The 22,165-nt window shown below is 25.0% G+C and overlaps 3 protein-coding genes across 3 annotated transcripts; 1 reads left to right on the top strand and 2 right to left on the bottom strand.

Moving 5' to 3' along the window:
• Positions 1–1,132: 1,132 nt before the first annotated feature.
• On the top strand, positions 1,133–3,947 carry LOC132920806 (N(G),N(G)-dimethylarginine dimethylaminohydrolase 1). Its single transcript, XM_060983484.1, has 7 exons — positions 1,133–1,246; positions 1,336–1,641; positions 2,162–2,264; positions 2,899–2,996; positions 3,101–3,196; positions 3,254–3,382; positions 3,459–3,947. Exons 2-7 carry the CDS (start codon positions 1,381–1,383, stop codon positions 3,588–3,590), a joined length of 819 nt encoding a protein of 272 aa, XP_060839467.1. The 5' UTR covers positions 1,133–1,246; positions 1,336–1,380; the 3' UTR covers positions 3,591–3,947.
• On the bottom strand, positions 2,066–8,857 carry LOC132920807 (NADH dehydrogenase [ubiquinone] iron-sulfur protein 3, mitochondrial). The gene is made up of 6 exons (XM_060983485.1): positions 8,631–8,857; positions 8,503–8,556; positions 7,095–7,342; positions 6,039–6,284; positions 5,798–5,974; positions 2,066–2,228 (listed from the first exon to the last, which is right to left on the bottom strand). Exons 1-5 carry the CDS (start codon positions 8,692–8,694, stop codon positions 5,813–5,815), a joined length of 774 nt encoding a protein of 257 aa, XP_060839468.1. The 5' UTR covers positions 8,695–8,857; the 3' UTR covers positions 2,066–2,228; positions 5,798–5,812.
• Positions 8,858–11,361: 2,504 nt separating this feature from the next.
• On the bottom strand, positions 11,362–13,136 carry LOC132922244 (nucleoporin SEH1). Its single transcript, XM_060985654.1, has 6 exons — positions 12,869–13,136; positions 12,638–12,794; positions 12,291–12,549; positions 11,985–12,224; positions 11,762–11,907; positions 11,362–11,615 (listed from the first exon to the last, which is right to left on the bottom strand). Exons 1-6 carry the CDS (start codon positions 12,977–12,979, stop codon positions 11,458–11,460), a joined length of 1,071 nt encoding a protein of 356 aa, XP_060841637.1. The 5' UTR covers positions 12,980–13,136; the 3' UTR covers positions 11,362–11,457.
• Between the last annotated feature and the right edge of the window lie 9,029 nt (positions 13,137–22,165).

Here is a 22,165-nt window from a genome sequence, read left to right as displayed (position 1 = left end):
TTACAGGCTAAGGACTCATAACAAAATTCAATTGTTGCCTTTGGCAAGGTTAAAAATGATTTCATATTATAACATAATAATACCCAAGTTAGTAAGTAAGTTATACATTTTTCTGAGGCCCTGCAATAAATTATGAGGCCTGTGACCCGTGTGCGATGTACACTCTGCACACCCGGTTTTTATGGCACTGTAAATAAGGTAAATGTTGAGCGCAGCAAGCGACTTTGTAGGTAGTTCACATAGTTGGTTAAACCTTCTATACTAAAATTATTTTCTATATTAAAATCCTGGATTCGCCACTGGGCCGTATACTATAATTGTTATTGATATAGTTAATTATACAACATTAAATTATTTAGAAAATTATGAACTTTAAAAATATCTCTAAGATCCAACCAGGCACGGATCCAGAGCAAAGATCTTGGGGGAGGGGGCAACAATCTTTTTGCATCACAAATACAATTATAATATAATATAGGTACTAGGTAGGTAGGTACTTTTACTTTATTCATAATTTAAACATTTTGTCATAATAGTAGGTATAGTTAATCAATGTAATAATCCATATCAGTTTTTCTAACAAGAATTATAAATATTATTGAGCTTAATTGCATAAATATTTTTATAATTTTTTGAAGTTTATATTTTGACAAAATTAAATTTTAACGCATAAAAAAAACAATTTCATCAAACAATTTTTAGATTAATTTTTATAATATTATTCGAAAGGACTTAAAATTGTTTTGTTTTTTTTTATAATTTATTTGATATAAAATACTTATTAAATACCCATTTAATCCGTTCTACTGAAATTTGGTACCTAATACCTCAAAAGTTACAGTTTAACAATATTATTATTTATTATTATGTATGTATCTAGATACTATATCTTGTATTTCTTTTGAATAGTTAAATACAAATGTCGAAGAAATCGCATTTTGCAACATTATATCTATCATGTATGTTAAGTATAATTTTAGAATTGTGCATATCATAACAGTTAATTACAAATTCAGATGATCTTCAAAGACGGCGATCCAGAATTCAGTTGCCAGTACAATAGGCCTATATAGACACTATAGTATACCACATATTCCACTGGAAGCGCTAGCAATGAGCAGGTTTTTGTATAATTTGATAAGAATGTAATTTAAGTAACATGTAAGTGTTTGCGAAGCCACAAGCCTACAAACCCGCATATATTAAAGACCGTCACGCAACCGTGTATCTTTAATCGTGGTTACTGGTTCGTGGCTAAAAAATTATCATTTTTTATTTTTATCATTGATCATTACTCATTACTAACGAAACTTACGAAACCACTTGCCGCTATAGATACGTCAAAACTCAGGTGTCAGCTAGCGAGAACAAATTGTTAAGATGCCAACAACCCGTTACACACATGCAGTAGTTAACCGTTTACCACGGTCGCTAAAAGACCGGCAACCGACGTTGGACTACGATCGAGCGAAACGGCAACATGAGAACTACGTTCAAGCCCTGCGAGACATTGGTCTTGACGTGATCGAAATGCCAGCAGACGAAGATACACCTTGGTGTGCTTTCGTTGACGACACCGCATTTGTGTGTAATGGTACGGCGATCATCACTAAGCCTGCTGAGCCCGAGAGAGCAAAAGAAGTAAGTTGTTACTTCGTCATAAGTATTAATTGGATTTTTCCCACGTATTTAGTCTTCGTTTTACAAGTGCTAACACAATACATTAATGTTCAGCAATTCAGCATTATTAATTTTAATATTTAAATTTTATTAAACAAAATAATTTAACTCTCGTGTAAAAAATATTGTTACTTTTAAGTTTAATAATAAGTAAATTTATTCTACCTAAAATTCAAACTAATGAAGCTAAACAAAAACTGCTAACCAATTTACTACGTTATGCATACATTAAATGGAAACAACACATAAAAACGAGATTTTAACATGTAATTTTTACTACCCCTCATCAGGATTTCATTACAATTGACATAATGAATATTTTAATAATTTTGTTTTCATAAAATCAATCGGCTACTTACAGCATAAATATTAATTAACATATAAATTGATCATAATATAATTTTTTATTACTCTAGAATGAAGTATCTACATAAAATAAATCCACATTGTCCTTAAACAATAAGTGTTTGAAATGCTTCAGGTTGAAGCAATAAGAGCGGTGTTGAAGAAAGAAATTGGTTTGCCTATTGTTGAGGTTTCTGATAAATCTGCAAAATTACATGGAAGCGATATATTATTTACAGGTATAAAAATATGACATAAAACATAATATCAAACAATAAATAGATTTTATTCAAAGAAAATTATAAAAATTATATAAATTTATTTTTCTCTGTAACTATTAAGGAACATATCTCAAGCAGTAGTTTTTAAACTTATTTATAACATGGTACACTAATAATATGTTTTTATAATGTTTATTTTTGCCATTTCCATTTTTTTATATTAAAACACTAAATTAGATATATTTTAATTTTTAATTGTTTTCATAAATTATAACAATTTTTAACCCTTTTATTGTAATTATTTAATTTTTTAAACAAAATTTCTCAATTTGAAAATTACTGCTCTAAAGAGTCAAGCATATTTAACAATGATTATTTTATTTCATATTATTAATTACATAGCAATTAAATTTATTATGATATAAAGATATGATCAATAATTATTTAATATATTTCTGCATATTATTCTATATAATATTAGTTTAAATATTCCTCTGATGCCACTATCAATTTACGCCTTAATGACTTTTAAACTTGTCATTATTAATGATGTCATGTCATGAAACTATTTGTCTGAATAATATGTTGGTGTTAGTTTAAATTGTTAAATTTTATCACCCACATTTAATTATAAAAGTATCATTATTTGTAGGTCGAGAATTCTTCATTGGAATAACAAAATGGACTAATGAATCAGGAGCATGTGCAGTTGCGTCTGCATTTCCCGAATATCCTTGTACTCCAATCAAGGTTAGAAAATTTTCAATCTTTTAACTCAATTATTTTATTGTATTTTATATGTATGTAGATAGTATGGTTTAAACGGTAATTAAAGCAAGTTGAGTGATTAACAGGTTACAGAAAACAAACATCTAAAAACAATTGTGTCAATGGCAGGACCAGATCTTATGTGCGTGGGCTCAAGTGATTCTTCAAAAAATGTTTTGAAGGTAATTTAACTTAATAGTTTAACTAATATATTATTAATAAATACTTTAAAATTATAGAGACTAGAAAGAGAAGCTACATATAGCTACCAAATTCTTACATTACCTGAAGATGAAGCTGCCAATGTTATGTACATTAATGGTACATTATTACATCGGTCAGCCAAAGAAATACCATTATCATTCAATGTAATATAATTTATTTATTAAATATTTTAATTAAGTTATTAATAAATATTTAATTTGTATGAAATAATGATTCTAGGTTTTAGCGGAGAAAATAACTGACTTTACTCTACAATCAGTAGATATTTCTGAACTTTTAAAATGTGAAGGAGCCAACTTAAATTCATGTTGTCTTTTAGTCAGACGTACAAAACATATTCGAAGCTTGTAATTTATTATCATGTTAAACAATTCATTCCCTTACATCAGTATTATATACAACACTTCTCATGACCAACTTATTTATTTACACTTTCACACACAAACATTGTGTCCTAAATTCTAATACTCATTAGTTATTATTATGTTTCATGACAGCTTTAAAAAATATGTATGTGTACTAAAATTAATCTTAACATAGTATTTTAATTAATTAATTTGTTCCTTAAAAGAATTTTAAATAATTGGATCTGATATTATGGCTAAAATTTAGTATAAAATTTTTAATAATATATTTAATATTTATTGATAAGACAATATTATATAATATCCAAAAATAAGAATTAAATTATTGTTTCCTTTAAAAAAGTGTTTTCTTGTATTCATTCAACCTTGTTTATTATTTTGTTAATTGATTTACATAATAGCTAATAAATTAAAAATAAAAAAATAGATAAATACCCATATGTTTCTAATCTAAACACACGCCCTAACAATTCATTATTCAACAATTAGATAAAATGTTAACTACACAACTACTGTTGTAACAAATTTTTTGAATAAATATCTTTTTAATTTTATTACATCATATACCTATTTAAAAAATAGTTGCTCACCATATACATTTTGATTACATATTAGCATACATTTATAAAATATAAAAATAATTTTAGCGCTTTTCTAGGCTTTTAAACCACCAACGTTTTAAGATAAAAAACAGACAATAACTATGATCTAAAACAAAGTAATAAATATTAACCAATAATAATTGGTATCTTAATATCTAAATTATTAAGATGATAATTTTGCAACATATATCTATATAATTAACATACCAATTATTATAATAATATTTTAAAGAATGCTATACCTGCATATTATGTTGTCTGTCTTACAAACATACAACATAGTAAATTTGTGTAGAGAAATTCCGATTTTGTGTAGTAACTTTTAATAATAGATTGAATTAACTGAATATAAAACTTAAAAATTAAAATATTGTGAAAATCCCATATGAATATACAGGTAATGTTTTTATTTTTAAGTGTAATAGTAGGTCAATTGACTTTAATTTGTTCACTATTAAAAATTACTATTCAAAACTATAACTGCAGAATATAAATTAATTACTATATTATAAGTTAGTAAGAGTTAAACACAAAGTCAGCATTAGGAGTGGACGACTAGATTGACTGCTATAAGGAGGTCTCCTCAATAATATTTAAATATAATATATAGATGCCTAATAAATTTAAACTGAAAATCAAAAAAGAAATCTATTTTTGAAGTACCTATTCATATAAATTTTACTTATTAATTATCAATAATGTATTACCTCTATGATCTTGTTATAATGTTTTGATATAATTAATCCTTATCATTTTTATTTTATCTTACAAAAATGTTGTATTTAAAAAAATTGTACTTAATTATTGAGAGAGGGGTACCTAAAACATGGTTTTGCCAAGGAGCCCAATATTAGAAGCGCCAGCCTGCTTAAACTACACATGACAGTTTAAATTATCCTGGAAAATATTTTTACCAACTCAACCACCACAAGTGCATATTGGTGTCACTGGCTTAAATTAAATTTGAAGTATTTTTTGAAAAATATCAATAGTCAATTATGATATCATAGAAATATATAATTTAGATCATATATTATTGACATTATATGTATACAACATTGCAGCTATTAAAAAAAAAAGAGGCAGTGGATAATTTTAGTCGTTCAGAGGCACTGCCTCAGATTTATTATTTATATAATGTTTAAAATGTTGAGATGTGTTATTTAGTATAAATATATAAATATTAACCTGTAAACATACAGTTGGTTTTCATTTTTCCAGTAACATTTTTAATCGCAAAGGGTAGAACTCATCCCAGTATAAAAAAACCACCTTGCTAAAATACATTTTTTAATTGTGATTAATGTATAGTCAATTATATTAGTGGAAGGTACTGAATGATATAAACAGTTAGAAATCCGGGAACAAATTTAAATGTATTTCAAGTTTGATAGCGGAAAAATTTTCCTACCACATGAAAAATCCCTAGTTACATAACTATAAGACATATCCAATTATTGTAAATTTCTGGAGTAGATTTTATTAAAAAAAAAATTTGGTTGTACTTAGAAATAAACAGTATGTTATTAAAATTGTATACTTCATTGTATAAATTAATAATTAGGCAAATATATATTTCATTTACAAATACCTTGGAAAAGTAAACTTATTTTTTTTCTTTTTCTGCTGATGGCACTTCTTCAGCAGTGGTAGCTTTTTTAAAATTCGGAAATTGTTCCCACGGAGTGGATAACTCAAAACGTCTAAATTCCTGTGACATTTCTAATGGCTCTACCACAACTCTTCTTTTTTCGTCATCATACCTTACCTAAAAGAATATTTTTTTTTAATGTTAATATTATGTTTTTTAAATTTATTATCTAATGAATTACTTCTACATATCCAGATAATGGAAAATCTTTACGGAATGGATGACCTTCAAATCCATAATCAGTAAGAATTCTTCTTAAATCTGGGTGATTAGTGAAAAACACTCCAAACATGTCCCAAATCTCTCTTTCGTACCAATTTGCTGCTTCATAAATAGATGTAATGGAGTCAATTGGTGTTAATTCATCAGTATATGTCTTAACACGTATACGAGTATTGAATCGAAGTGATAACAGATTGTAGACGATCTAATTTACATATAAAAATAAAAATCTAAATTGTTTATTATTTATTATAATATAATTTTTTTTTAGTAATAATTTATATGTACTAAAATTCTAATGGACAAATATGCACTAAAAAAAGGTAGAAAAATGAGTATTGCTCTGCTAACAGTAAGAACAATAGGTGTCCAATGGATCACCACAATAAATGTATTAAACTTAGATTCTATGATATATCATTGTACAGCGAAAAACAGTGTGAATAGGTATTACAATTGTAGTATCTTAAAATGAATCAACATATTTTATAAATGTCATTATAAATAATAAAATTAAGCAATTTATTTTGTTAAAAACTGATTTAGTGTAAAATTCTTATTTTTTTGTTTGCTAATTACTTTGAAAATTACTGAGAACTTTTTACTTATGACCAACTCCCTCCTCCTCAGTATCAACTAAATACATTTACATCAGGCCTCAAGGTTAGGGTACCAATGTTGAATATCACACCAGAAAGGAAAGAAAGCAATGCAAATAATAGATTCCATAATAAATCGCATAAACCCATTTATCTCCCAAATATCCTTTAAAACCATTTCAGTAAACCCTATTAGGAAGCTAAAAAGAAATTTCTGGAGAGACACCTTACTATAATTATTATAACACCAACTAAAAAAAAAAATTTAACTTAAAATATAATAATTATCAGAGGTGCAACTAATAGGTTTAACAAACTTATAAAAAAAAATTAATTTATTCATATCATCATATTTACTTATTATGTTACTTTTAGTATAGATTGTGAATATTCTTTCAATAAAAAAAATTCATTACCTCAAATCTATTTGAACGTTGAGGAACATCTACAGCACATATATCTGATAAGTTAACAAACTGGCAGTTTGTTTGATTTTTTAAAAAATGAAATACTGGTAAAACTCCTTCTGGTGCAATCAGTAATTCTAATTCATTTTTAGAACTTATTTGCACCTTTTGAATATACTTAGGTAAACATTCAGCAACAAAATTCCCAAATCCAAGATATTGTTCTGTTATAGACTCAAATTTTTGTTTTGGTACCACTACAAACAAAAAATATTAATTAATTATAATTCAGATTTGTTGTATATTATTTGTAATAATATTACAAATATTTTGAAATAACATAATTTCTATTTATTTATTTTATACATTATTGTGTTTCAAGAAAAAAATATTTTTAAAAATGCACATTAATTGCTTTTGAAATAATGAAAGGATAATAATAAAATAATCACCTAATATAAAAATTATATTTATTTGTCATATTATTAAAAGAATTTTTATATTTGTTCAAAGAATTATTTAATTATCATTTGTAAATACTTAATAGTTGATTACAATAGTTTTAGAACATGATAAAACTAATCTAATCATTTTAAAATTGAATATATAGTTTTAACATTTTGATGAAGTTTAAGACATTTTTCTTTTGACGAGACACTTTTATTTCTTTAGTTTTAAGTTAAGCAAAAGTTCCAATTCGTATAATCATACTAATCATACATTTTTAAAAGAAATGTTACCTTCAAGATTTTTAAGGAAGAAATAGGAGTGTAATGATATGTGTTGGTACAATATTGACTGTTTAAGAAGTTACTTGTGGGTTATACCAGCAGAATGTACTATCAGACACTGACTTTAATATGAGCCAGTATATATCTACTAAATAAAAACCTATTTTATTGAAAATCTATGTTCTATTATAGATTTATTTTGTAATTGGCTATGATATAATATTATTTTCTTCACCTTATTATTCATGATAAAAAAAATTATTTTACTTATTTAAATAATAAACATAATGTACGATTTCATATTTTTGGAAAAACTTTCAGACAGTACTTTATTAACCTTTTGTGTGTGTGCATGATGGTATATCAGATTCTTACGTGAAATTAATATGTACTAATATAGGTCTCATTTAAATATTTAGCTATTTTTTTATAGATAAAAATAATGTAATACTAACAGTTAATAATAATTGTTATACTATTTTTTATAGTTATTTATACAATTTTAAATTTTAAATATAAATAAAATTAGTTAACAAAATTATATTATTTTACTGTATTAGTATTCTATTTATTAATATTCTATACCAAAACAATTGATAGACCACCAACATTGTGTAAATTACATGTTTTCATATTGGTAAATAGCTATAAAACTATATGTAAAATACTTGGAAAACAATATCTACCTGTAGTGGATTCAGCTCGAGTCATCGTTTTGAAATACTTTGGAATTCTGTTACCTTAAATAAAAAATGTTGTTCAGTCAATCATTATAAATAATATGTTTGAGTAAAAAAAAAAAGAAGATTCTTACAGGCATTACCAGTCTGAATTGTACCTAATCTTTGAATTGCTCTGGTTATGATTCTTATCGACATTGTTACAAATAATAGTTTTGAACGTTGCAATATTAATAGTCAAACAAATAATCAATCATAAAAAAAGGAAAATTAAAAAGAAAATATGAGACACAAATTTTCCACGTACCTATTGCCCAGAAACTTATGAAATATGAATTGTAATTTGTGATACTGTGATAGTCGAATAGTCGATAGACAATGTTATTAGCAATAGCATTGAAATGATATTCGATCAGCTGTTAGGGTTTTGTTTACCCTATGATCTGAAGTCTGAACCTCTGAGAAACATGGAAACGCATTTCTATACTTCCTTTAGAATAGAGATGCTCTGATTGGCTCATTTTTATGGCGGCAAGTTCAAAACTATAAAATTAAATAATTAAAACAATAACCGTTGTAACGAGGCCACAATCATCCAATTGACCAATTTATACGGCCAAATCCCACAGCCACAGTTTCATTGCCCATCAAGTCCGAATTGAGGAGGGGAGCATGGCCACGGACCCACAATGGATATCAAGCAATAGGTAGTGGGCCACTGGCGAATAGTAGATTTTTTTTTTATTAAATCAGAAATATTTGGATATAATAATAATAGTATATCTTATATATCAAAAGAAACATATACAATTATTTATACAAATAACATTTTTAATTTTGTATTAAAAAGAATTGGAAATAAATTTATAAATATAATTTTTTTTTGTCTGAAATATTTTTATTTGTGGGCACCAATGAAGATATATCTTAATACGTGTTTGTGGGTCACCAATATTTTGATTAGTCATGACTCATGGGCCCCTAAAATTGTTTGGCACGGGCCCAAAATTATCTTAATCCGGGTTTGTAGCCCATAGACCATTTATAGGTGAATGTCATTGTAAATAACATCTTAAGACATATTAGTTTGTCGTGAATAATATAATTTGGGATATCATGGTCTTAATGGTAATTTTTTTTTAGTAATTATTCTATATTACCTATGTAATCGTGTTCTGTGATTTTACTGTTGATACTCATAGATTATAGTATGATCTAAAATTGGTACCACGATTAATAAAATATATTCCCTACTATAAAATTAATAGATTAACTTTTTTCAACAAAAAGGTTTATTACATTTCTATACTATTATAGTGTTCTTTAATATTTTTTAATTGAGGATTTTGTACTTGTCAAGTACAGATACTAATTATTATAAAAATACAAATATTAAATAGGTACTTCCAACTAAGTATTTTTATTCAGCTATTCGATTTTTGATTTGGTCTGAATGTCTGATCAACTTTTTTGATATTTTGTCGTTACTAAACTAATATATTACTGATTTAGATTAAACACGATACTATCATTAATAATATGTTAGGTATAGTGATATGGTGAAAACGACTCACCATAATAATTACCATATACACTTACATTTACATAATATAATATTTCTGATTATTTCATTAATTTATTCGTCTAATAACTAATGAGTATAGGTAGTAGATAATACATATTTGAAACAGATTATTAATAATCGAGTTTTATAATTTAATTGATAAGTAAATTGAAAAATTTGTCAATTAAAAAATTAATTTAGTATATATCTTAATTACTTTAAAAATAAAATATATAAGCTCTAAAATTATTTTGTTTTTTAATGTTTGTTGTAGCCTGTGGACCATAATCATTGATTATAAATACTAGTATTTATAATCAATGCCATAACTCACAAACCAATAACTGTAGATATTTTAATTTTCACCAAATGTTTATATTATTGTTTTTTATTTATGATGACATTTTAAAAATATTTAGACTATTTTAGGTCTAATAAATTATTTAACTTAATTTTTTCTATAATTGTTCATAAAAAATTTTTTGCAGGATCAAAATTCTTGAAAATTGAATAGAAGATACCACATAAGTTGTTCTTATATCTGTAGGTATAAACATATTAAAAATGATACTTAGTCACAACTTTTTTTTACACGCATTTGAAGTTAATGAGGTTAGGTCTTAAGTGTAGGTATAAATAATTTTTAACTTAAATACATTACGATTTAGTTTAAACAATAAAATACATTTGTGTAATTATTGACATCAGTAATACCATTGATAATAAATACTATTTATAATATATATTTATAATTTTAATCTAATTTATTTTTTCTCCTCGGTTATTTGAACACTCAGTAAATCAAAAACCTCTATAAATCAAATTTTTAGCTTGGTCCCTTTAATTTTGAATTATTGAATGACTACTGTCATATCATTAAATTTTTATTTATCTCAACCATGATAGTGATCGACTCAACACTTATGTACTGCAGAACGATAACAATTAGCCTACCTCTTTTTTTTTATATATAAATAATATAATAACATGATCTTTCACTATTTAATAATTAAAGTTTACTTTAATAATTTGAATTAACTATTTGTGTAATTTTTGGCAGATCACTTATGACACCAGTGAACTATTTATATATAGATCCCTTATAACAAAGAGATTTACTTTTTTTTTTTTGTTAATTTAAAACTATTTGTTGTTCACAAGTCTTATTATAAAATATGAGTTTTTTTTTATTTCACAAAAAAAAATGTTTATTTTCATTGGTTATTACTTTATACCATAATTATTAATATTTATTTGAATACAACATATTAACTTCAATGTTGATAATAAATTTAAAATAATATTATTGTAACTCTTTTACTTGGAAATATGAAACTATATCATATTTAATATTATAATGAATAAACAAAAGATAAATAAGTAATAATAATAAATCATTAATGCCAATGTACTTCACTAGGGTGAGTTATTTGACCAAGTTTAAAGAACCTAGTTAAATTGTTTTGAGCAGTTGATTGGGTCTTTTTAGATTGTGGCTGAGGCAATTTTCCATCACGTTTTAACACTCCGACACACTTCCAAGTGTCTACAGTAGCTAAAAAAATAAAACAATGATTAGAACATTGATTAAAACCAGAAAATAATAATTTTCTTGTACTAAAATGTAAACTATTATTGTTAATTATAAATTCAATACATTTGATAAAATTTTAAAATAATCGTTAAGTTCTCAAAACTTACATTTCCAAAGTCTCACACATCCATCATCACCAGATGATGCTAAAACAGTACCAGTTATATTCCATGCAACACGCCAGACTGTACAAAAATGATCATTAAATTGAGCTGCGGTTTCAATTGTATAAGGAAAACCACTAGTAGCATCACTGTATAAAAATAATCCTATTATTAATAAGAAATTAAATCTATTTTTCATCAGTTTTATTATATCTTTAGTACATACACAATTGGTTTAAGTTTTAATATACGAACATTATTTGTAGCAATTGCTAACAAATAAAACGACCGTCCCATATTAGGTGCAAATATCATATCATGTACTGGATGAGCTACAGTATTTACAGATTCTGTTTTTGCCCATCGACGAGATACTTCATTATATTCACATATAAATACTTTACTGTTTGTAGTATTGGAATTATCATCACTACCAACTGCTATCATTGCGTTCGGCATTCTAAAACTATAAACAATTTATATATAACACTGTTAAATATTTATATAATTACAAACTATTTAAAATTATTACGTAGATAATAAAGGATTCCATGTGAGACAACTACTAGGCACTTTTAATGATACTTCATGTTGTAATGGCCATTGAGCAAGATTCATTGCATCAGGAGCTTCGTAAATTCGCAAAACTCCATCAGCTGAACAAGTTGCTAAAATTAATCCAAAAGATTTTGGGCCAAACTTAACATCAGTTACAGATGTGCGGGAATCGACCAAGTTCGCCCTACGTGCCCAATTTCGTAATAATGTTCCATGTTCATTATTTTCACCCACTACAAAATAACAACTGTCAATATTGTTCAGTTAATGTATTTGGCATATTTTATTCAATTTGTAAATCATAATTGTCCCAATACTCACATACTTCTTCCCAAATTGCTGCTGTACGATCAAAGGAACATGTTGCTATTACTTGACCAAATTCTGGATGTGCCCAAGTTACTTTCCAAACAGATCCACTATGAGCCTTCCAACTAGCTGTCAAATTCCAATTACCTTGTTCATCTTGGTCCCAAACCTATATTTAGCCATCATATTAAAAAGTATCATATAACATTTCAAGTATAAAAAAAACAGCAGAATTACACTTACTTTAACAAATTGATCTGTAGAACATGTCGCCATTCTTTCTCCATAGTAGTCAAATGCAACATCGTGTATTAAGTCTTTGTGCTCCGCGTTAATACTGTGAGCCTCAACCATAACTTTACATTTATTAGATACAGAAGCTGAAAGTATTCTTTTGGAACTTAAAAAGTATTGTCGGTGAATAATTACATAAAATTGAATAGAATAAAAGAACAAAACATTGATAATGTTTAAATTTTCAAACGCTTAAAGTTCGACATTTGTGTTTTGCTCAAGATAATGATAAAAACATTTAGGTTAGGTACATAAAATAAGGATATTTGTAATCTCTTTGGCATCCGATCGATAGTTTCACGGCTGGCGCCAGGATGTCGTTGAAGATACAAAAGGGTAAGTTTATTATGGCTTTTTGAACATGTATTGATTTTTGGAACTGTACATGGGCTTAACGAAATGGTCCAGAAAGCTTACGGAACTATTCTTGTCTTTTGTTTCAGCATAACTACAAGTAAAAAAAACTAATTTGTACCTATTTATTTTTAATATTCAATGTTTTTAATTAAACAAAAATTAAAGAACAAAATATGTCGATTAATTAAATTAACCAATTATTATCACGTACCTATTGTAAACATATTTTAAAAAAATGGAGAATTTATGAGCATCGATATTGCTTATATCAAATAAACTGTGTGTTAATAAAAAAACATAAATAAACAACATCAATTATATTAGGATAAATCGTTATATTATAATTGAATATCCGTTAGTTCAAACACTAAAAAAAAAATGTGGCTTTATACTAAGTTTTTATTCTACTAATAAAAACAACCTTTGAGGAATTTTTTTTCCAATTTTCAAGCTTTTTGATTGAAAAAAAAACAAATATATTTAAATAAAAATCAATTTGAAATTTGAACATCCCCCCTCCTCACACACAGACACGCCAATTATAGTTTACATACTTGTGCTTATTATGACTAAATTGGCTAGATTTAATTTGTAAGTGTCAACGAAATGTACCAGTTAAATAAACTATATTCAGAAAAATAAACCTATTTAATTTATTTATTTAATAAAAATACAAATCATTTTAATTAAATATACATCTAGACATATAGTTAAATAATAAACAATTTGAATGTTTAAAAATACTCGTATGTAAAAAATAAATTAATTAAAACTTCAATACCAAATAAGAATATATAGGCACATACAGCTGCAACTAGCGAAAAATAAGAATAGCCACTTTTAAGTCGATAATACCAACGACATAATTCGTTCTTATATTATTATAACCCCATCGAAAAATTAGCCCATTAGAATACAAAATGTATGTTCTGTTTCCACTTTTAAAGCTTCAAATATGTATATTATTAATTTAATTTTTCAAGTTTCAACTATAATATTGTATCAGTGAATGTATATGTGAAACTATACTATATTATGTACATATGTGTATATTGCATATGTATCTAGTGTAAAAATAATTTTTAAAATATTTAATAACTGAAAAACGTATACGTACAGAAACAAAGTTTTAGTCATAATATAAATTATATTAATATACATCATATTATGTTTTCATAAAAAATTTGAAAATTTTCAGTTATTTATTTTCAATTAAAATCATATAATTAATACAACATGCAGACCTATTTGTTATATTAATGTATAACAAAATAGTTTAAGTTTTAGACTATTTTTTTTTCAACTGCGTATAGTTTATACCATATCTATGTAAATCATTTTTAAAAATACAATTGAACACTAAACATAATAAATTCATACAAATTAGAAAGGTCGTTATTTATATGTATATACTAATATACTACAAACAAAGGATATATAAAAAAGAATATGATAACCTTTTATAAACAAAATTTGGTAGGTAAATACTGATCTATAAATGGTGTCCTAAAAGAATATACCTAGTTTAATCATTGAATATGTCGTGTAGGAAAATATAGACATTAAAAAGTCGATACATTTATAATATACTATCTATTACTATACATATTATATACATAATGTTAAATATTTATATTAAAGCTAAAATTGAGTATACAATAATCTATTTTTATAATAACTAAAAATATTTTTCGTGATTGATTTTACAACGATGGTTATTTTTTTTGTCCGTAATTACGTTTTTTAATAGCAAATATAGTGTGGTTTCTAGTAACGATTTGGTCAATTAGGATCTAGCTGGTACTTTTGAGGATTCAAAAACAAAAAAATGTCCATTACTTGAATTAGTACTTACCTAATTTTAGATCCATATTTTATAATTGTACAAAACAACTATATAAATAACAAAATAACTATGTTAAACTTAAAAATCTATTCATAGTTTACATTTAACGTAGTTTAGAAGAGATAAATCTACGGGCATTTAACTTACCGCAGACAACACGGTGCAAGACAAGTTAGTGTATATTTATATATGTAATACATAGTAAACCTACCTATATGTATACGGTATACCAGATACGTATCAGTTTTTGATCTTCGATCAAAATGCATTTTACAATTTAATGATAGATTGTCCTGGATTTATAAAATGGTGAATTTGTTTTTTTTTTTTTACAAATATACACTTAAGTACTACTTATTTAATTTTATAGGTACATGACTATATTATTATTATGTATATATTGTGAGAGACATTATACAATAATATTATGTTTCCTCAAATACATTTTAAATGTTAAAAACTAAAATTTTCATAACCCACATATAAGTTTTTATTACTAAAAATACTAATATTGATAAAGTGATGATAGTTGATGGAGATATACCGAATGTCTACCAAGTCATATTTAAATACTTTTAAATTTTAATGTATATTTTTACACACACTTATTATGTTTTTAAATATTTCTAAAATTTATGAAATTATTTTAATAAATATAGACGTGTAGTGCATCATCATTTTGCGACCTACCACTTTGTAGTTGTACCCCTCCATTTAAATGTTCTATACTTTAAACACTTTTAAAATATAATAATTATCTCTATAAAGAGATATACGTATAGTGTATAAGTTTGAAATTTGATTTTCATTCACATTGAAATTATCTGAAATTCTTTAATAACTTTTAATAGAAATAACAATATGTTTTGAAATTATAGTGTGAAATAAAATTAAAACCATCTATTGTTCAATTTTAATTTTAAAGTTGCTGCGTTATTTTGATTAATATACCTAATAATAATGTATTTAGTCGTTATACAATTTACATTTTTTGTCATAACTGTGTGAAAAACTATAATGACACTTATAACTTAAAAGACTTTTATCGGGGAAGAGGATAGGTATAATAATATATAAATGGTCGATCGTGAGACGTGTCATTTATGGAGTACGTAGAATCTGTCAATATAGTACGTTTACGTACCATATATGCCACGTAGTAGTAGTATAGTAGTAGTAGTGTACACTATTATGAAAATTCGCTGAACTTCACAACAGAAAAAAAGCACACGTGTTTGAGCTTTGGTATAAAACGAGAAATTCTAGTAGCCCGTGAACGGCGGGTACTAAAAAATATATACGCAATTTTTGATTACATTTTCAAATCTTCTATTTGAATTCGAAATGTTTTTCAACTACAATTAAATTTAAAATTTTCTTGATTATAACAAATCTTTTGAAAGTTATAACTTCTAACATTTATAAAAAGCATACAACTCTTTCATTCAATATTTTAAATTGTTATACTGCTGTTGGAACATAATTTATTAATTATCATGAATCTTGTATTAGTTGTATTACATTTTCACATTTGAAATCTCATCATGTTATATAGTAATGTAATAAATTGTTATTATATGTTATAAAACTATATATTTATATTTTGTATTTATTATTAATAAATGTTTTTTTTTTTACGTCCTTTAGTATCATGTACAAAATCTTTAAAATAAAGTATCCAAAATTTTCCAGCACTGTAATTGTTACCATGCGTAGCCAAAGCTACTCTAAATTTAAAATGCATCCCGTTTTAATATTAACAGTTAATACTTAATACTTGGTAAGTATTATCAGAGGTGCGTATACAGGAGGTAAGGCTGCAATATCCCACCTTTAGCTTATTACTTTATTGATTTTCTATCGATAAAGAGAATAACTGTATAATTAATAGTTAAGATAAAAACATGTGTGTTCAATATTTTAGATTCTGAACGGAGTGATGAATGTATTGATTTTACAATGATGTAAAATTGTTTTTTACTTTTTTTTTATTTTTTTTTTTTTTGTGTCTGTCATCACGTTTTGAAGTAGTAATACTGCTTTGATTTTTGACTTCAGCCCCTCTTTGAAAAGGAAAATGAATTTAGTTGATAATTTGGGGGGGGGGGTCAAAAGTAAAAAATGTTCAGTAGTTTTCAAAGGGTCAGGAAAACCCCTAAAATATTAACGGAAAACGAGAATTTTTACGCAAAACCAGTTTTTGACAAAAACGATTTCTTTATTTTGTTGTCTTATCATTGTAAATACTTACCACCAAATGTTTATATTAGCGTTATCTAAAAATGACGATAAAATTTTAAAAATATTTTGACTTGTTAAGCTATTTATAGACAGTTGAAATTTTCAATTTTTCTGTTTTTTTTTTTGAAATACCTATAAAAAAAATTTTGCACACCAAAAAATCTTTAAAATTTAACACAAGGTTTTACTTATTGTAGTGAGAAAAAAATCTAAAATCCTTAGTCACAATTTTTGTTTATAAGCATTTCAAGTTCAAATGTTTACGAAATATGTCAAAATCGCGAACATGTGTATTTTGAAGTTGAAAATTCATAACATTTTTGTGATTTATACCTAAGGTTAAAAACCCAATACAAAGTTTTCCATAACTTTTTCTTCAAATAACTAAAAAAAAATTCTTGCGTATGAAATTTAATTTTTTACAAAATCGCGTAAATTAACGATATATTTAATTTAAATATGGCCAATATAAATAATAATATAATATATCCTACTCATTATCCTAGACCGACAAATCATCTCTGTTCAGAATTGTTTTTCGTACACAATGATACCTGTCATTACAATCAAATTTAACACATCCATTATACTCATTATAGTGACCTACTCTCCGTCTCTACAATACAGCAGAGCGCCAGAGCGATACCCACTTGCCTACCATTTTTTTGTTTGTAATTTTCACTATTTTATATAAGTGAAAATATGAAATTATTTGATGCTATTAATAATAAACAATAATATATATATAATTAAGTAATGCAAGCATACTTACCATGACCACAAGATGTTTAACAACAAGATTTTGCTAAGAACATATACGAATTTCACACTTTGAATGTTGTTTATTAGTAGACTTGAATTTTTCACTAACTTTTTATTATATTAGCATTTTTAGACATAGGTAATTTTTAAAATGTACTGAGCTATTTGTGCTATATGTAATTTAATATTTATACACGTTTAAAATTGTCTACTTCCTTTAATTTTTAATTTTTTTTTTAATGCAGGGTAATTCTTTTATCATAAAACACTCATTATTTCAAAAATTATTCATGTTTTTGAAAATATTTTTTTATATAGTTTCAATTTGTTAAAAAAACAATGTTTTTTAAAAAAAATTATACTTTTAAAAAATGTTTATCCTTATATTTTTTTAAGTTTTTACTTTTTTGAATGACAACATAGTTTTAATTTCATATTCCAAAGCAGAATAATTTTCTGAATATTTTGGTACATAAAAATCGAATTTAGGACGAGTAGTTTATGAGTTATACGTATTTAAAGTTTAGACAAGTGGAGTAGTGGACAAACATCTTGCGGGGTAACCCCGTACCTCATAAAGTCATAAACTACTTGCCCCAAATTCGATTTTTATGTATTAAAATACTCAGAAAATTATTCTGCTTTGGAATATGAAATTAATACTATGTTGATATTCAAAAAAGTAAAAAACTTAGAAAAATATAAGGATAAAAAATATTTAAAAATATAATTTTTTGTCAACTTGAAACTATGTAAAAAAATATTTTCAAAAACATGAATACTTTTTAAAATAATAAGTGTTTTATGATAAAAGAATCACCCTGTATGATTTATGTTTGTGAGAAATAAGCTTAACAAATAACAATTTAATGCAAGGTTCCTCATTAGTTATATGTAACCAAACTTGAATAATATATTCTGATTATAGTATTCGGAATAATTTTATAATACCTATAGTATCTCCTAAAAGTATTTAATGCTGTATTCTAGATACTTAATTTAGAATATATTTGTGGTATTAAAATTAATTTTTTTAATTAGGTTAGATTAATTTTTAAATTAAAAATTATTAAAAATGTTAATACTAATTTAATTGAATATGATATGTTGTGTTATAAATCATAAATTTCCATTGTTATACAAATACAATATATTTAAATAATTATTATAATATTAAATATTTCCTATGCCATGTTGTATTATTTTTTTTTTTAATATCTAAACGAAAATTATTTTAAAACAGTTTGCAGTACATTTATAGTATTTTCTATACTATAATCGGTTAGGTTAGGTATTTTTTTTATAGATATTCAAGAATTGTATCAAAGTTGTTTTTACAGCAACCTAAAAATATCAAAAAAACGTATGCATTATGCATAACTATTTTATACACATAGTAAGATAACATTTTTACAAGATGGATATTTTACCGAAAAATATAGCAATTGCAGTATGGTTAATTTGTTTTAATTCAAAAGTATATTATTCGTATGAATTTCAAAATTGTTATAATATTATGTCCATATTATACATTATTATTTACTAGGTACTCATCTGATATGATAACTATAACAAAAAATGTTAGTCTAATAAAATGGTACCTATACAATATTTTAAAATATCATCATCTATTCACACCCTGCATGAGTTATAGTGGGCTTAAAAGGCGTCCCCTATAACTAATTCTTTAAACGGTACGCTAGTAAGCGGAGGCTTTAAAATTTAATCAAAATTATTTCTACTCTGTTAAAAATGATTATTTACTATCAACAATTTTTCATTTTATATTTTCACTATTTATAAGTTATAACTATAAATATCTATATTGTTTTTAGTTTGATTAAAATGTGCGTGCACTGTTAAATTAGCATTCCCGTACCTACGGTAAACTTTTATATTACAAATTTACAACATATCGAAAAATTACGATATCAACTAATATAAAAACATGCCAAGTAGCAACACAAATAAAATAAATATGCCTAATGGTATTTTTATTATTGTATTTAATTAAATATAATATCTGTGCATTCTATTTGTATTGTATTTATATTTTTCTATCGATCAATGGAAATAATATTTCGAACGAACCATAAAAATATTTTTTTGCTTCAACAAATTAGAGAAATGTTTTACAAAACAATACTGTATGATTGTATGAAACGTTCAAAATAAAATACGAATCACAGTATCTTTTGTCATTTTATACCACTTTAATATATTCACACCGATCAACGGTACCACGGTATTAACTTCAAGAACATCATTTTAGCTTTTTAATTAATAGTGTCAAAATATTTGCAGATCATTTGGCATTCAGGCCACAATCAATACATTTGATATAGTTATATTAATAACTACTTATAAATATACACCTGTAGTATGTGGGTGACAAAATTAAATTTAAAAACTAATAATTCTCAATTATATTCTAATTGCTCATATAATATTTTTCTTTTTATATTTTAATATTAAATATTCATTTTTGTGATTTATTTTTATCAATATAATATAACAATTAGGACTTAGGAGTTTGTATAGTTGTACAAACAATAAAATTGATAATTTTGCTATTCATTTACAAATTTTGGTATAAAAGTATTATCAAATATTTTATTATTATTTGTTTCTTATAGGTAGGTAATAATAATTATGTTATCAATTTTTCCTGAGGGTTCAGGCTATGTGGTGGCACCCTCTAAACAAAATCAAAGTTTTTTTACAAATGACGATTTTATATTCTGAACGAAAAGTGAATCAGTTTATATTATACTAATACTTTTGATTTTTATGTAGAGGGAAGTTAAGATTTCCAGAAATATTTGCATTTCCTGAACATGAAGGCTGGCTCCACCTATGATATTTTTCATGGTAGTATATAGGTCACTTGGAAACTTGGACCACACCAAATATATTTGAACAGTAAAAAAATTACAAAACACTGGCTCTATATCAGATGTACACTAATAGAAGCACAATTTTCCGTGTTTGCATTTGAAGTTCAAATGTTGATGAAATTAATTATTTAAACGTGCTAATAGGTACTATTTTAAATAAAGTTATTCTGTTATAGTAATATAGTTAAAAAATAATATTCATGGATCATGGCCCATAGGGACTTGAAACTGTCATGTACATATTAAAAATATTTTTTATTTTTACTACAAATGTTGACATTTTCAAATATTTAAATTAATTTTAAGTTATTTCCTATATTTAAACCGAGAACCTTCATTTATTAACGCTCCGATTTACTATAAATTATTATTGAGTATTGACTTGAAACTTAATATTTCAATAAGAATAATAGTATATGAAATAAATATTAAATAGGTACTTAGTTACTATTATAATAATCAATAATAAAACTAATGTGATATTTTTGATAAAAAATAAAGATCAACTTTCCGTAATACACAATACCACGTTATAATACTATATATAGTAAAATTAATTTTCTATAGTAGCGATTCAAATATATAATATGCTATATTAGCATTGATTTAATATATTTAATCAATATGCTATTAGGAGGTAATAATAATACGGCTAAAACGTACAGTCACCATTCCAAATCGTTTTTCGCGCCCCTAGACCTCTTCATTTTTTTTTTATCTCGTATTCAAGTTCTTTAATTTATATGCATACGTATATGCATAATACATGTACAGTTTACGTATTACAATTCAACCCAAAATTTACCTCTAATCATATTTTGTTTTATATTTCGTAGGTAATTATATTCAATTATTGTTTTGGCTTATAGTTAGATAACTAATACATTGAAATATTTGAAATCTCTAAATACTGGAAACTCTCAATCGCTTAAATTTTGTTTAGTATTCAGAAGGAGAATACAAATTCATATACATAAATTAATAACTATGTATGTAATATATTTATTCATTATAATATAGTGATAAACGTAATATATTTGTATTATTTGTTTAACTATTTAAAATTATTTATGTATGTATGGACATATTTCTTGTTTAAAAATGTATGAAAAAGTAAAAAAAAAAATGATTTTAAAGTAAAAA

The sequence above is a fragment of the Rhopalosiphum padi genome, chromosome 2 (genome assembly GCF_020882245.1).
Source record: "Rhopalosiphum padi isolate XX-2018 chromosome 2, ASM2088224v1, whole genome shotgun sequence".
Lineage (NCBI taxonomy): Eukaryota > Metazoa > Arthropoda > Insecta > Hemiptera > Aphididae > Rhopalosiphum > Rhopalosiphum padi.
This window is presented reverse-complemented; position numbering and strand designations above follow the sequence as displayed.

Coding starts and splice junctions, on each gene's coding strand:
- LOC132920806 (XM_060983484.1), top strand. CDS start 1,381: ATGCCAACAACCCGTTACACACATGCAGTAGTTAACCGTTTACCACGG. Junction 1,642..2,161: donor AGCCCGAGAGAGCAAAAGAA/GTAAGTTGTTAC, acceptor GAAATGCTTCAG/GTTGAAGCAATAAGAGCGGT. Junction 2,265..2,898: donor AAGCGATATATTATTTACAG/GTATAAAAATAT, acceptor CATTATTTGTAG/GTCGAGAATTCTTCATTGGA.
- LOC132920807 (XM_060983485.1), bottom strand. CDS start 8,694: ATGTCGATAAGAATCATAACCAGAGCAATTCAAAGATTAGGTACAATT. Junction 7,343..8,502: donor TCGAGCTGAATCCACTACAG/GTAGATATTGTT, acceptor TTTTGTTTGTAG/TGGTACCAAAACAAAAATTT. Junction 6,285..7,094: donor AACGTTCAAATAGATTTGAG/GTAATGAATTTT, acceptor TATGTAAATTAG/ATCGTCTACAATCTGTTATC.
- LOC132922244 (XM_060985654.1), bottom strand. CDS start 12,979: ATGGTTGAGGCTCACAGTATTAACGCGGAGCACAAAGACTTAATACAC. Junction 12,550..12,637: donor AGCAATTTGGGAAGAAGTAT/GTGAGTATTGGG, acceptor GTTATTTTGTAG/TGGGTGAAAATAATGAACAT. Junction 11,908..11,984: donor TTAAAACTTAAACCAATTGT/GTATGTACTAAA, acceptor ATTTTTATACAG/TGATGCTACTAGTGGTTTTC.